Source organism: Fusarium verticillioides, chromosome 8 (assembly GCF_000149555.1).
Source record: "Fusarium verticillioides 7600 chromosome 8, whole genome shotgun sequence".
Lineage (NCBI taxonomy): Eukaryota > Fungi > Ascomycota > Sordariomycetes > Hypocreales > Nectriaceae > Fusarium > Fusarium verticillioides.
The window spans coordinates 386,019-398,820 of NC_031682.1; the positions used below are offsets into that span (position 1 = coordinate 386,019).

The 12,802-nt window shown below is 49.2% G+C and overlaps 6 protein-coding genes across 7 annotated transcripts; 3 read left to right on the forward strand and 3 right to left on the reverse strand.

The window, feature by feature from the left end:
- Nucleotides 1-1,776: 1,776 nt before the first annotated feature.
- On the forward strand, nt 1,777-2,382 carry FVEG_07637 (hypothetical protein; the record flags this gene model as incomplete). The annotated part of the gene is made up of 1 exon (XM_018896313.1): nt 1,777-2,382. The coding sequence occupies one exon, from the start codon at nt 1,777-1,779 to the stop codon at nt 2,380-2,382; it is 606 nt and encodes a 201-aa protein (XP_018753759.1).
- Nucleotides 2,383-2,910: 528 nt separating this feature from the next.
- On the reverse strand, nt 2,911-3,623 carry FVEG_16156 (hypothetical protein; the record flags this gene model as incomplete). Its single annotated transcript, XM_018905394.1, has 4 exons — nt 2,911-3,264; nt 3,320-3,409; nt 3,455-3,504; nt 3,566-3,623. 4 exons carry the CDS (start codon nt 3,621-3,623, stop codon nt 2,911-2,913), a joined length of 552 nt encoding a protein of 183 aa, XP_018753758.1.
- Nucleotides 3,624-4,525: 902 nt separating this feature from the next.
- Nucleotides 4,526-5,263, forward strand: FVEG_07636 (hypothetical protein; the record flags this gene model as incomplete). The annotated part of the gene is made up of 1 exon (XM_018896312.1): nt 4,526-5,263. The coding sequence occupies one exon, from the start codon at nt 4,526-4,528 to the stop codon at nt 5,261-5,263; it is 738 nt and encodes a 245-aa protein (XP_018753757.1).
- Nucleotides 5,264-5,514: 251 nt separating this feature from the next.
- Nucleotides 5,515-6,423, reverse strand: FVEG_07635 (hypothetical protein; the record flags this gene model as incomplete). The annotated part of the gene is made up of 3 exons (XM_018896311.1): nt 5,515-5,823; nt 5,875-6,051; nt 6,097-6,423. 3 exons carry the CDS (start codon nt 6,421-6,423, stop codon nt 5,515-5,517), a joined length of 813 nt encoding a protein of 270 aa, XP_018753756.1.
- A 462-nt stretch (nt 6,424-6,885) lies between these two features.
- Nucleotides 6,886-9,813, reverse strand: FVEG_07634 (hypothetical protein). Of its 2 annotated transcripts, none has more exons than XM_018896309.1 (5): nt 8,959-9,813; nt 8,563-8,913; nt 7,904-8,518; nt 7,414-7,857; nt 6,886-7,366 (listed from the first exon to the last, which is right to left on the reverse strand). In XM_018896309.1, the coding sequence occupies exons 1-5, from the start codon at nt 9,549-9,551 to the stop codon at nt 6,970-6,972; spliced, it is 2,400 nt and encodes a 799-aa protein (XP_018753754.1). In that variant the 5' UTR covers nt 9,552-9,813; the 3' UTR covers nt 6,886-6,969. The 2 variants fall into 2 exon arrangements, with proteins under 2 accessions (XP_018753754.1, XP_018753755.1); XM_018896310.1 differs by having other exon boundaries at nt 6,907-7,352.
- Nucleotides 9,814-10,743: 930 nt separating this feature from the next.
- Nucleotides 10,744-12,247, forward strand: FVEG_07633 (hypothetical protein; the record flags this gene model as incomplete). The annotated part of the gene is made up of 5 exons (XM_018896308.1): nt 10,744-10,994; nt 11,057-11,443; nt 11,542-11,841; nt 11,887-11,959; nt 12,005-12,247. The coding sequence occupies 5 exons, from the start codon at nt 10,744-10,746 to the stop codon at nt 12,245-12,247; spliced, it is 1,254 nt and encodes a 417-aa protein (XP_018753753.1).
- Nucleotides 12,248-12,802: the final 555 nt, after the last annotated feature.

A 12,802-nucleotide genomic window follows, 5' to 3' on the forward strand; every position in this document is an offset into this window, starting at 1 on the left:
AATCCAGAGTAGGAACTTGCCTCATACGAAACAACTGTCACGAAAGGTGAGCCAACAAGCATCTTCATGCCACATCTCTAACCATCAGTCTTGCGCAGATTCTTTGACTTGACTCTCTGCATCAGTCGACTTGACTCCATCGTTCCTCATTGTAGTCTCGGCATCCCAAAACCAACGTACCCAGCATGGATCCCAACCAGAACTACGAAGATCGCGTGAAGACTGAGGTTTCGGCCCGTTTGAAAAGACGGCGTACCTCTTTGATGACGTCCCCGATCATAAACTTAGACAACGCGCCAGAGCGCATTATGGAACTCAAGACATTCGGCTTTTTTGATACCAACAATAACTTGTTGAAACTACAGTTCATTAACATGAATAATGGATCACAGACCAACGTCATTGCCGAGAGTGAGATCTGTTCTGGAGCCATGATCTACAAGGGAACTCACCGTGATGCGCTTGGTATAGTTAATAAGCACAAAGGCTCATACTATGTGCTTAAACCGGAGTCGTCTTCGATATGCCTGGGAAGTCCTCTGCCTCGCGGCTGGCGTTGCGCCGAAATGACCTTTCGCTTTGTTGGCCGAGTAAATGAGAACGCCAAAAGTCTTCCCGAACTGGCTATACATAATATAAAAGCTGGAGATCCTGGACTTGCTAGGGATGTAGTAGTTATACTGCTACCCCGAGGCGTTCCCATGTTACGAATCGAATACCCTCCTATTACTGCTTGTCCATTCATTCACTTGGTTATGGAGGGTATGCTAGTCGGAAGATTCTTCGGTGAGGCATCGGAAATCTGTCAGTTTTACTTCGACTAGGTTGAAATCTCGACAAGACATTGCTTACGGCTCTTGATCTTGTTGAATACTGCCTAAAACTATGTCTCTGGTCTGCATTGCTTTGATAGGTAGATTTATCTGTTGAATATATTCCAGTAGATTGCTATTGGCATTTGTTGAGCTCTCTTGTGTGACTGTGTGACTGAGCTCGTGCCGGTAATAGAACTCGTCTAAAGATTTCATGCGATACTCTCAGGTGACTGTCTTGCTCAACAATTGTCGCAGCACATTCTTTTCAAGAACCCAATCGAGGCATGACTTTGAAACCTGGTGGCCGCTCTTGATCTCCGCTCGCATCGTTCTTCTGCCTAACTCCAGCCAATCCTTCCATGGAGTTGTTAGACCTCCACGAAGAATGATGTGTAACTTTTCAGGCTGAAAGTATTGGTGTTCTCGTCTTCGTTATTGAGCGAAATGGACCAACCTGTAGAAGATGTTGTAACCGAAGGGTAATGAATAGTACTCTATTCATTTTATGCAAGAGTCGTACAACGCTTTGGTGGGGTTGAAAGCGTCATATGTGTGACGGTGCTCCAGAAATAGGCCTTCTCAACCATATTTACTCCTGTCGGCAATATTGAGCTGCCTTTAGGAACAGCTTATTTGCTGTGCCCAGCCAAGCGCTCAGATCTGACTTGTTTCTTGGTACATTACGCGTCTGGGATCAGTGAATGCTCTTGTTTGTACGAGGGTGACAATAACTGACGAGTAGTGAATAGCGACTCAAATGTGGGGCATTTACTCTGGCGGTGCAAACAGCCGTTCACTCTCAACATCGGCGCTTCAAGCCTTTCCTTTTCAGTTTCTCCTCTCTCACCATCACCACTTCCCGCGCCCTGCTGCACCATCCGAAATCAAGACAAACTCTCATCGGGACAAGACGCCACTTCGTATGAATGAGCTTGTACTAATAAAATACTCAGACATTAATATGGAGCTAGGTGATATCTATGCGTGGTCCGCCAACAGGGCTAAAACGTTTTGCACCCACGACCCTAACGGACTCAAACGGCCTCAGGTCGTGTCCGAGCTCAAACCCGTCGGAGTTGTCGATAGTCAGGGCACCCTTATCGGCATCCGATTCCAGAACTTCTTCGGGGACGATACCAATGTCATCGCTCAGTCCGAGATTGGTCCCAAATTCCGCATCTACCAAGGCCCCAAGGAAGGATTGCTTCCTGTCATTGAATCCGCCAATCTTGATGGCGCTCCCGACAGAGTTTGTGGCATCAACATGCCTGTTCTCTCCAAAGAATTCATGATGAATCTGCCCAGCGATTGCCGCAAGGTTGGAATGCGACTCCGAGAAGCCCAGCGAGGTGAACCCAACGAGTATACTCCTATCAAACTTCGAAAGGGTGATTCGGAGCGAGCCGTCATCATCGCGCCTGGCAATCCGAAACCGGGTCTCGGTTGGAAGCTAAACAACATGCCAAACCTAATCCTGGAGGAAGTGTCTGCTGGACGTTCATCTGCTAAACTTGTGCGAATGTTGTTGGCGGCTGAGTCAACTCCTATGGAATGCGTCCTGTCTTGAAACAGCTGGGAGGCCTGGTTCTGATAGCGAATCGATTACGTCCGGTCTTGACAAAACCCATTCTTGCTAAAGACACCATGTTGATTTAATTCTCACTGTCCTCATGTAACTCCAATACTAAACTCAGTGATGCCAGACAAGCTCAACATTTGCCTTAGGCGGGCCTGTTTTTGTTCTCTGTCCTGTGTTCTCCTTTCTCTATCTGCTTAGATTCTTTGTTCTATTGCATTATACTGGGGATAAAGGGGCAAGCTTAATACAAAATTGATAAGTTACGACCAACTTTATCGAGTTCTTAGAGCGATTTGAATTATAAGTCTCTGGTTTTCGTACTCTAATATATCCATCATTGTTATCTAGAGCTTCGGAGGATAATTGATTGTGTTCGGTCTTCTTCTGCCACATTGCCATCGCTGTGACTTTCTTGATCTTTCCTTTCGCTGTTCTCACGTAGTACCAATGTTCTCCCCAACCAAGCAATGATTACCAAACCGTTCATCATCCAACTTCCTCAATCTCCGTAACTGGCTACTTGGTCCTAGGCTCCTTTCCTCCAGTCTCGGTCTGTCCACTGCCATCTACATCGGGCGCAGTCCGTCTTTTGTCCGAATTGGGGTCATCAATAGGTTCCTCTTCTTCTTCTGGGTTGGCGGGAATGGTGCCACAGGAGGAGCTACGACGCTGTAGAGTCTCAAGGATTTCTCGAAGGCAATTGCTTATGTCCATTCCAACCTGTAGAGCAATATCCCCATTGCTTGCCACATTGCCGTTCGTGGTAGTCCCAGCGGCGGCGGAGGCGGTGGCTCCTACATGACGAGCCGTGACGGTTCCCTTAAGTTGAGCATGGGCTTGCTCAATTTTGCGGTGAAGGTCAACAACGAGCTAAGAAGGATTAGCTAGTGAGACACAGCACTGGTGAAGACCTTCTTATCCGTACCGAGTCATTCATGAAGTCAGTGTCACTCTTCCAGTCACAGAGCTGATGTAGATGGAACGTCTCCAATAGCCCAACATGTTCATTACGTAGCTACACAACATTAGCAGCTGATTGGGACAGAGACAAGAGACCTACCGGTTCCCAGCTGTTGCTTTCGTCACACTGGTCGCATCCCTTGCAACCATCTGCGGATTGGTTAGCAAGTTGAGTGTACTACCCATGTCTTATGGACATGCTTGCCTTTACCGCGCAGTGCGCAAATGGTCAATGAGCAGCCGTGAGGTACGACATCATTGCTTTCCATAGCATCCGAAGGCACCCACCAAGCAGAGTGCTCAAGGCAGTGGATGCAATGGTGCCTTTGTTTTGTTAGCTTCAATAGATCCCATTGTAAAGATGACGGAGTGGTGTAGTCTTGCATTTTGGGGAGCACAGCCGAACACAGCGATGGGAGAATGAGTGGCCTCGTACAAGGATGAAAAGTGATCGCACGAACAAGCGACAAGCAGCACACTTATCCTTAGTTTAGGGAGAGTAAGGGGAGGCTAAGCGCAAATAGTTCTTGGGTGTTGGATAGTGTTGGGGAACATGCGAAGCTGGGGAGAATGGTGTTGACGTGAGATTGAAACAGGAGGGATCTACAAGCTCAAGAATCCAAGGTGAGGCTCAGGTAAGGCTCACCGGAGGATCCACATCAATCAACCAACTCGGAGGCGGCAAAGGCATCTCGCAAAAGTCGAGCTACCCCTTATTAATCACCCACGGAGGTGTCTCCCATCAGGCTCATCGAGTTCTCAAGCAAATTGAATTGCACAGGATCTGGTTTTCGTACCCTCCAGTGCCATGAGCTTCGTTGAATGAACAGGAGTGGGCAATAGATGAACAGCAGGCGGACAGTGCAACGTCGACAAACGCGAGGTCAGGATGATTATTAAACAACTTCTCAGTTCACTCTACCAGTGGCAGTCTGGAGTAGACTTATCGATACCTGCCAGTGGCAGCCATGAACCGTTGCTCAGACACCAGACATTGATCTCTTCCTTTCTCTAATGTTCATCATGTCAAACTTCACTCCTGTTCTCACAAGACATCTCACCTTCTCATATCAAAACATCGATCCCTTATTCAGATCAAGCCACTCATAGCACATAAAGACGCTCATAACAAATCAAGACGCTCAACACACATCACGACTTCATCGCTATCATGTCCGACGTCCAGGATTCCATCACCAACGATGAAGCCGCCTCCGACACTTCCTCCATGATCGTCGAGACGGGTAAATCCCCCATCACCAACTCTCCATCCACCACCCCCAACCAAGGCGAATCGAGCACCACCCAACCCGATCTCACCATCATCCGCGCCCCCCGAATCATCACAATCAACCACGTCGGCGAACTCCGCCTCATCGGCATTCTCGACCCCCTCAACCGAGGCGTCGGATTCTACTTCGACAACCCCCACGAGGAATTCCTCGTTCGCAACGTAATGGCCCACTCCAACCTCGCCGTCCAAGCCATCGTCTTTCAAGGCGAGCGCAGCGCAGGAAATCACGTTGCCCGAAAGCTCCCCTTCCTGTATCCCGGTCGTAGTGTTCGAGAGTTCCACTTCGATCTCCCTTTTCGCGTTGCAGACCCTGCTGCCTTTAGACAGCTGCAACTCCCTCTTGGGTTCCGCCGCTGCTTTCTGGGATTGAAGCCTAAGGGGACTGTTATTCATAAGTTGGCTAGGGATGCGGAGTGTGACCCGAAGTTGGTCAAGCGGTATAATCGCATCTTCAAGGCTTGGAAGAAGGAGAATGGTGCGCTTCCGGAACGGCATTGCGATGTTGCGCTGATGGCGTGGCCTAGAATGGCGTACTGTGCTGGTGGTATGTCGTTAGAGTTCGTTCAGGAGCTTGAGGCTGATTCTCTTGGCGGCACTGACGTCGTCATGTGGTAAATGGGTCTTGGAAAACTCTGAACTGGCTGAGATTTGGTATTTTTGCTGATACTACCATGGTTTGGATCTCACCACAGAGTAGATGTCTGAGGGAGTGGATAAATTGGGTATTGGCACTTTTGTAAGGTTGGATACTTGATATCACCTGTAGCTGAACATGTCAAGTCTGGACATCTGAATGATTCAGTGAACATAGACTGTTGACCACTCTATAGCTCAATTAAAGATCCACCCTCATCCATTCCGTTCATTTATTCCGGTTCAATGACTTCATGCTTGACAGCATCATCACTGGCCTTGACATCGTGAGCCACTATTTCATAGGAAGCGAGGTCGGTCTCGGCTTCCTCACTGTCCAACTCGGTCTTCTCCTTTTCGGCCTTGCGCGACTTGTTCATCTCGTAAATGGAGTCCAACTTCGCTTCCAGTGATTCAAACTTCCTTTTCTGTTCTTTCCTCATGCTAAGAAGCTGCTTCTCTATATCGGCGAGTCTATTCTCCATGTTTGAGCCTTCAGGAGTACGAGTGAGAGCCGGAGCCTCGGTTGATAGAGCGTGGGCCTGTGTTCGGTCAGCTTTTGCTCTTCTGTTTCATCGACATTGAATACTTACAAGCTCGTTAGAGCTGTTGTTCTTGGTCTCAGATTTGATTTTGGTTTTGAAACTGGACTCATCGTTGGTAGCAGGGACAGACTCTGCGATGAAAAGAATTTCCTGCTCCTCCACGCTCTTGTTAGTCGGGTAGATGACCTGATCAGCGGGGAACTTGACACCCCAAGACGAGGACAACTAATCTCGGTAGGGGCGAAGTGCCTTGTGATCAGGCCCGTGGACGCAGGCAAGGAAGAACCAAGATGGGTAGTTGATTCTGTTGGTTCCCTGTGATTTATTCGACACGGATTTGTAGACTGAACAGAGGCTGATGTGCGCCACAGTGCTTGACCTCAGATTACTCATCTCGTACAAAATGAATCTTGCGAGGTTGTTTGCGGAAAGGGCGCTCATATTCTTTGTCACTTTGACAAAGTTTTCCTTCAGCGTGAAGATGGCTCTCTGCATGACGGGGCTCTGGTATTCCGGGCTCTCCTGGAAGCGATGGTCCATATCGCCTTGGAATTCGTCCGCGGCATCGGGACAACTCGTTAGAAACGATCCAAGCATGGTCGATAGCCTGTGGGAATGAGTTAGTAAGTAAGTCTCCAGAGTCACGGAGCTGAGTCAAGCGACATACCTCCTTTTGCGCCGCTTGTTGTGCGATTTGATGTTGAAAGATGAAGATGAGAGGAGATGATGCGGGAGTGAGGATGCAGATAAGGTGGGGCAGTAAAGAGTTGAAAGAGGGCAGCCTCAGGGGCCAAGAAAGCACCAGACCTTAAAGTAGGGTGACCTACATCTATACTAAACTTATCCTAAACCTATGCTCAGTTACCCAAGTCTTTTTTATCGCCTAGGATCAAGGTCCTGAGTCTTCTTTCCTCCCCTGGGGCACTCACCAAGCCAGCGCGTCTTCACCCTTACCTTGCTCTTGACTTACCAAACAACTTGGACAGATCCCAAGTCTCCGTCTCAGACACCATTCTCTGCCTCTCGGCCTGGCTCAGTACGTCCAAGTCAAACGAACAACACGCATGATATGAACACAAACTCAATGCCCAGTTCCCATATTCAATTGTCTTGTTATCTTATCTCATATCACATAAAAATCTATCAATCTATCCCATATACATCCTCCCCTGAGAAATCAATCAGCGTAGCTTCATTCGCCACAAACTCCTCCTCCCAAGCAGACTTCTCCGAATGCCTTCTTTCTAAACCTCGTTTCGATATCGGGAGTCTATCGCGCAGTGCGTCTTGTTTCGTGTTCTTTGTTAAATCGCCCGCTTTGGTCGTCATTCCGTTGATCTTGCCTGTTTGTTCACCGTAGGTCGTCGTCATTCCTGGTGCAGCATAGGTCGTCTTGCTGTCGGCTAGGCCTTCCCTTGCGTGGTAGGATTCTCCCTGCGTGTAGGCCGGTGAGGGTTCGTCGTCGTCTTCGTCGTCGAGGGTCTTGGCGGGTCGTAGTTTGTCGGATTTTGTAGTGATGGTTGTGTCTGGTACACGTTCACTAACTCATCAGCCTCCCATTACAATCTCACTCAGAGTGAAGCTTACCTGTTTACACGCCAGTACGGCGACGCCTCCAACAATTCCAAATCCACAATCCCCTCTGCATCCAAAATCTTGGGGATGACATGTTCACGACCAACGGGTATGTTCAAAATACTTCGTACAAGGCTGACAGCCTGTTCAGGCACAGAACCTACGATGTTCGTCTCGGGGTCCGTCATGATCCACTCGAGCAGCCGACGGGGGAGCACTGTCTGTTTCAGGATTTCCCAATTCTCGTCGTCGGCGTACACGGTGAAGCCGACTGTGTCTTTGATGTCGAGGCCGCCCATGGGGTTGACGGCCGTTATGAAGGCGCTGCCGGAGCGGTAAATGAGTTGTGATTGGAAGCCCGACGCGAGGCGGACTTCGGAGTGTTCGAGGGTTTCGCGGAGCCATGATGTTGCTTTTGGGGTGGATGTTCGGGGGCTTTTGAAGTGAACGGCGATGCTAGAAAAGTCAGTGGTGAAAAGAGAGGTTGGGAGGGGGGACCTACCGGAGGAGTTGGTCGGCTTTTGAGGAGAGCTCGTAAGGGAGTTCGATTGATTTAAAGTTCTCATCCGCTGGGCCTTGGTCTTCAACGTGTTTTGAAAGGTACCGTGAATCAAGACCAGCCCAGACGAGCAAATTGTCAAGCATCCACACAGTCTTGGGATCAAAATCCAACAAGTTCAGTTTCCCCGTGAAAGCCTCCTTCAAATTCTGTCGATCCGCAACAGAAAACTCCATCGTCGAAGCACACAACAACACTCCATCCGCCGTCGAAACAGGAAAGACATTACTCCTTGAAAACCGCTCTTTGTCAAAGATGTGACCAAACTCTGGTATCCGTTGACTCACGGCGACGAGAAGACCTCTAGCTGTGTTGTCGCGCGAACAATCGGGACTCAGTGATGAGACGTTCATGAGGGTGTCGAAGATGAGACCCGAGTCGTTCTGTTTCACGTCGAGAAAGTTGACGAAGAAGTCGTGGAGTTCGGGGTAGTGTTTGCTCAGATCGTTGATTTCGGGGCTCTCGAGTTTCGGTGACCATGTGCAGTCGGCGGCGTTGAGCCATGTTACGGCTTCACCCGGTGCGATGGCGATAATGGCTTTTTCAGCAAACGCAAGTCTGGTGATGTTAGCAGTGAGATTTCATGAGTTGAAGTTACTCACTTGAGATCAGCGGCATCGTCCGGTGAGAGATCCAGTCTCATCTTATCCAGTGCCCGATACAACTCATCCGTCAACCAAAGGTCCGCAGGGTCGAGCTCCGCATCAAAGTCGCGCTGCTCCAAGACATCGACGATTGTTTTGTAGCTCGCATTCTGAAGCCGTAGCGTCTGTGTGTAAAACTCTCGTAATGACACGAGCTCTGACTTGCTGGCGTCCCAATCTGACGGCACGGGAAAGACGGGTGACTTTGACAGTGTGCTGGATATCTCGCATGTATCTTCCAACAAGCATTCGCTGAGTGGTCTCCATATTGGATGGACGTAGACTAGCTGCTCTTTCTCAAACGTGTTCCTGGTCCCGTGAGCATGTCATCATGAATTTGATGAGTGCACATACCTGACTTTTTGTTGACTCGCCGCAGGATCCTTGGAGTCTTCACACTCTGCTTGTATCCGAAGGTAGAGTTCCAAAATACGACGAGGAAATTCAACCGTCGACGCCTTCGTTCGTCGTATCCGCACCAACATCTCGAGAAAGAAATCTAGATCATCATGATACTTGGCAAATGCCCTCAGACACCTCCACTGCCCAAACCCGCCCTCAGACCGTATCGGCGGCTCAAGTCTGAGAAACGGGAAGGGCTCTCCTTCCAGCATATATCGATTCCGGAGGTAGTGCAGCTTGGGCAGCGGGATATACGAGTTGCCCAGCGGCCTAAACTTGCCATCCTGGCACAGCACGCGGATGGCCTTGATGTCGAACATGGAGTCTGGGTTCTCCTTTGCGTAGATCTTGTCCCTCTTCCAGGCCTGCTGGAGATAGTTGAGGAACTCCTCCGGGTGCTGCTTGCTCATCTCGATGCACCTGGGCGCCACGGAGCGACCCCGCTCGCTGAACTCGAAGAGCCGGGGCTCTGAGGCTCCGAAGCCTCCATAGCTCCTGGAAGAAGTGCTGCTGGTGTCTCCACGATCGCCACGCAGTAATTGCATCGGAAGCGACTGATTGTTTTTTTCGTCTAGGTGGAAAGGGGACTCCCCAGATTTAGAGATCTGGAGTCGGGTCGGGTAGCAAGCAGACTCACTCACTCACCGACAAAGTAGTAGCCTTTGACGTGGCATTCAGTGGAGACCGTTACAGGGGGGAGGGCGGAAAAGACTAAATTCCGACGCACCAGCCACCAATCAGAATGTCGTCCTGCTCAATTTTCATCGCCTTATCGTGGAATGGTCTCCGCATCAGCAGCAATTGTTGTTGTCAATTCTGCCAAATCGCTCAAGACGCGGATAGAAAGACGTGACTTGGGCTTTCGCTACGTCATTTTCGCCAGAATCTCATGATTAGATTGCCCCTGACTTACCCTGCAACTCTCAAGTAGATTTGTCAGCCTATATGATATGATGTCTGCAGTAGGCATGAAATCTGATTAAAATTCTTCCATCTTGACAGAACTTTAAATATTTTTTCTTGATGGATCAGCAGGAAGACAGGGGACTCTAGCGTATGACTAGGGTAGATCCGGGACACCAGGACACCACTAGTCAAGACAAGCTTTGCTATAGGGTGAGTGACGGCTTTAGGAGATGGCCAGGTTCAATTGAGAAGAGACTCATAAACAGACGCAAACATGAACTGAATGAACTAAAAATAAAGTGAAAATGTTTTGCAGGAAATGTCTTTGTTTTATCATTTCATCCTTCTTTCAGAATAGGACTGACAGCACAAGCGGGATGAGATTGTTACTGGATCATGTTCATCGTAGATTGCCTTGTGTTCATAACGATTGTAACGACAGCGAGGAAAGAGACCAACTTGAAAATCTCGCGACCGCCAATAAATAAACAGAGCGAAACTAAAACAGAACCATCTTAGATATACAAACAAACTGATCAGTCTCATTTCTCTCAATCTATCTCTGAGTCATAAGGGTAAATTATTCGCCATTTCCACCGCATCTCGCCCGATATTTAGCCATCCCGGCCCGTCTTCGCGACTGATCTCTCACTGCCTTACTACCAAATCAGGAGATACCGCAAGCACGCTTAACCAACCTAAGCTTAGATCTACGTACTTCAATCCAAAAGTGGTAGAAGCGCCAACAGGGCTGTGCCAACTTCCCCAGACACTCGCATATAAACATCACTCACTTCCCATCTTCAACTTTCAATCGTCACTGTTTTGATAATGGCGACTGTTACGCAGACTGATACGAGGTCAGAGACCTTTGAGCTTCGCAGCTCACCCAGCCCGACGCGGGATGTACTCCAAGACCCTCAACCCCCGCGTTCATCGAAACCAAGCACCAGCGAACTCCTCAAGATCTTCAGCGCTGGATTCAGTTTCTTCGTCGCTGGCGTTAACGACGGAAGCATCGGTGCCTTAGTCCCCCATATAATCCGAGATTACAACGTCACTACCGCAATCGTCTCATCAGTGTAAGCACCCTTCCCCAATCCAATCAAACCCAACCCAACCCAACCCTTACTAACAATGGTAGTTACGGCGCCAACTTTATGGGCTGGTTCTTCGGCGCCTTCTCCAACACACATCTCTGCCAATTCTTCGATCTCGGCTCAATGCTCACGCTTGGCGCTGTTCTACAAGTCATCGCCCACGCGCTCCGGTCATGGAAACCCCCCTTTCCGCTGTTCACTATCACGTTCTGGCTTGCGAGTTTGGGGCAGGCGTATCAGGATACACATGGGAATACGTATGTTTCTGGAGTGAAGGGGTCTCATCGGTGGCTGGCATTTATTCATGCGATGTACATGGCTGGATGTCTTGTTGGACCTTTTGTGGCGACGGGTGTTGCTTCTGCGGGGAGTGTGTCAAGATGGTATCTTTTCTACACGTTCCCGCTCGGCATTGGTGTTCTGAACGTCGCGTTCGTGGTCTATGCATTTTGGGATACTCTGAGGTTGAGAGGAAGCAAGCGCCGGACTGAACGTACTCTGGAAGCTGATGAATCTCTCCTGCGTCAAGAAACGACGATGCATTCTCATTGATGAAGGAGACGTTGAAGAACAAAAACGTCTGGTTTATTAGTCTTTTCTTCTTCTTCTTCCTCGGCGCAACACTTACAGCTAGTGGGTGGGTTGTCGAGTATTTGGTCGAGGTTCGCAACGGTGACATTAATCAGATGGGTTTTGTACCGGCTGGCTTCAGTGGAGGATCTCTACTTGGGAGACTGTTTCTTGCGGAACCTACACATCGGTTTGGAGTTCGTCCGATGATATTTGCCTTCACGATTCTCAGTATCGGATTGCAAGTTTTATTTTGGCTGTGAGTTGTGCTTCGAGACGTGGAAGAACAAGCTGACACTTCCAGGGTTCCCAACATCATCGCCGCTTCCATCGCCATCAGTCTACTCGGCTTCTTCATGGGCCCATACTTTGCCACCGTGAGTTCATAGTCTATCCTCAAAGTGCGCAGCTAATCAGACCAGGGTATATCCGTTGGCTCGAAACTGTTCAATCCCCGTATTCAATCAACAGCTTTGGCATTTGTCTTCGTCTTTGCGCAGCTCGGAGGCTGTCTGTTCCCCATCATCACTGGTCTCATCGCCGCCAGCGCCGGAGTCTCAATTCTTCAGCCTGTTCTTTGTGCACTCTTGGTCGCCACGAGCGTTTCCTGGCTGTTTGTTCCGATGCCCAAGGAGGGTGACAATCCGACGCTGCACCAGGAGTAATCCGGGCTTGTTGTATCCTGGAAGAGAGAGCGGCACCTACCTCGAATGTAATGCGTTGAGTGAGGATAAAGAAGAGGTCTTGAGTTTATATGTGGGAGAGGATCTGGATGAAATAAAGAAGGCGGTGCAGTGGCAAGGGGGCATCACAAAGACGCGAGGAGCTAGTCAGCCCCGCTGAAGAAGCATAAAATATCATCGAAGGACTCATTTTATCTACAGAGCATAATGCCCGCTTGCTCGCTCAGTAAAACTATGATTAAACCAATTTGCCCCATCACATCCTCTTCTGAAAGAATAACTCCATACCAAGTCGGCTTCCTTCTCCGCTCCCCGAATCTATCCATGTTTCATTGTATTGGAAGTGATGCCTAAGAACTGCAAGAAAGAGTACGAGATAAGCCTGAATCTTAAAGCAGAATTCCCCCACCGATCCTGTGTGGTACGGACGATCATATCGCATCACGGATTGCGTTGCGTGGCTTCAACCAAAAGTTCCCGCTGTCGTCTTTGGTCAGAGGGACGGGGTAGAAATGATCGTTTTCCTTCCAAAAAGCT

What these genes read in the sequence shown, in the direction of transcription:
- FVEG_07634 (XM_018896309.1), bottom strand. Translation starts at nt 9,551, where the DNA reads ATGCAATTACTGCGTGGCGATCGTGGAGACACCAGCAGCACTTCTTCC. An exon ending in GACGATGCCGCTGATCTCAA is followed by an intron (nt 8,519 to 8,562) that starts GTGAGTAACTTC and finishes TAACATCACCAG; the next exon opens with ACTTGCGTTTGCTGAAAAAG. An exon ending in AAAGCCGACCAACTCCTCCG is followed by an intron (nt 7,858 to 7,903) that starts GTAGGTCCCCCC and finishes TGACTTTTCTAG; the next exon opens with CATCGCCGTTCACTTCAAAA.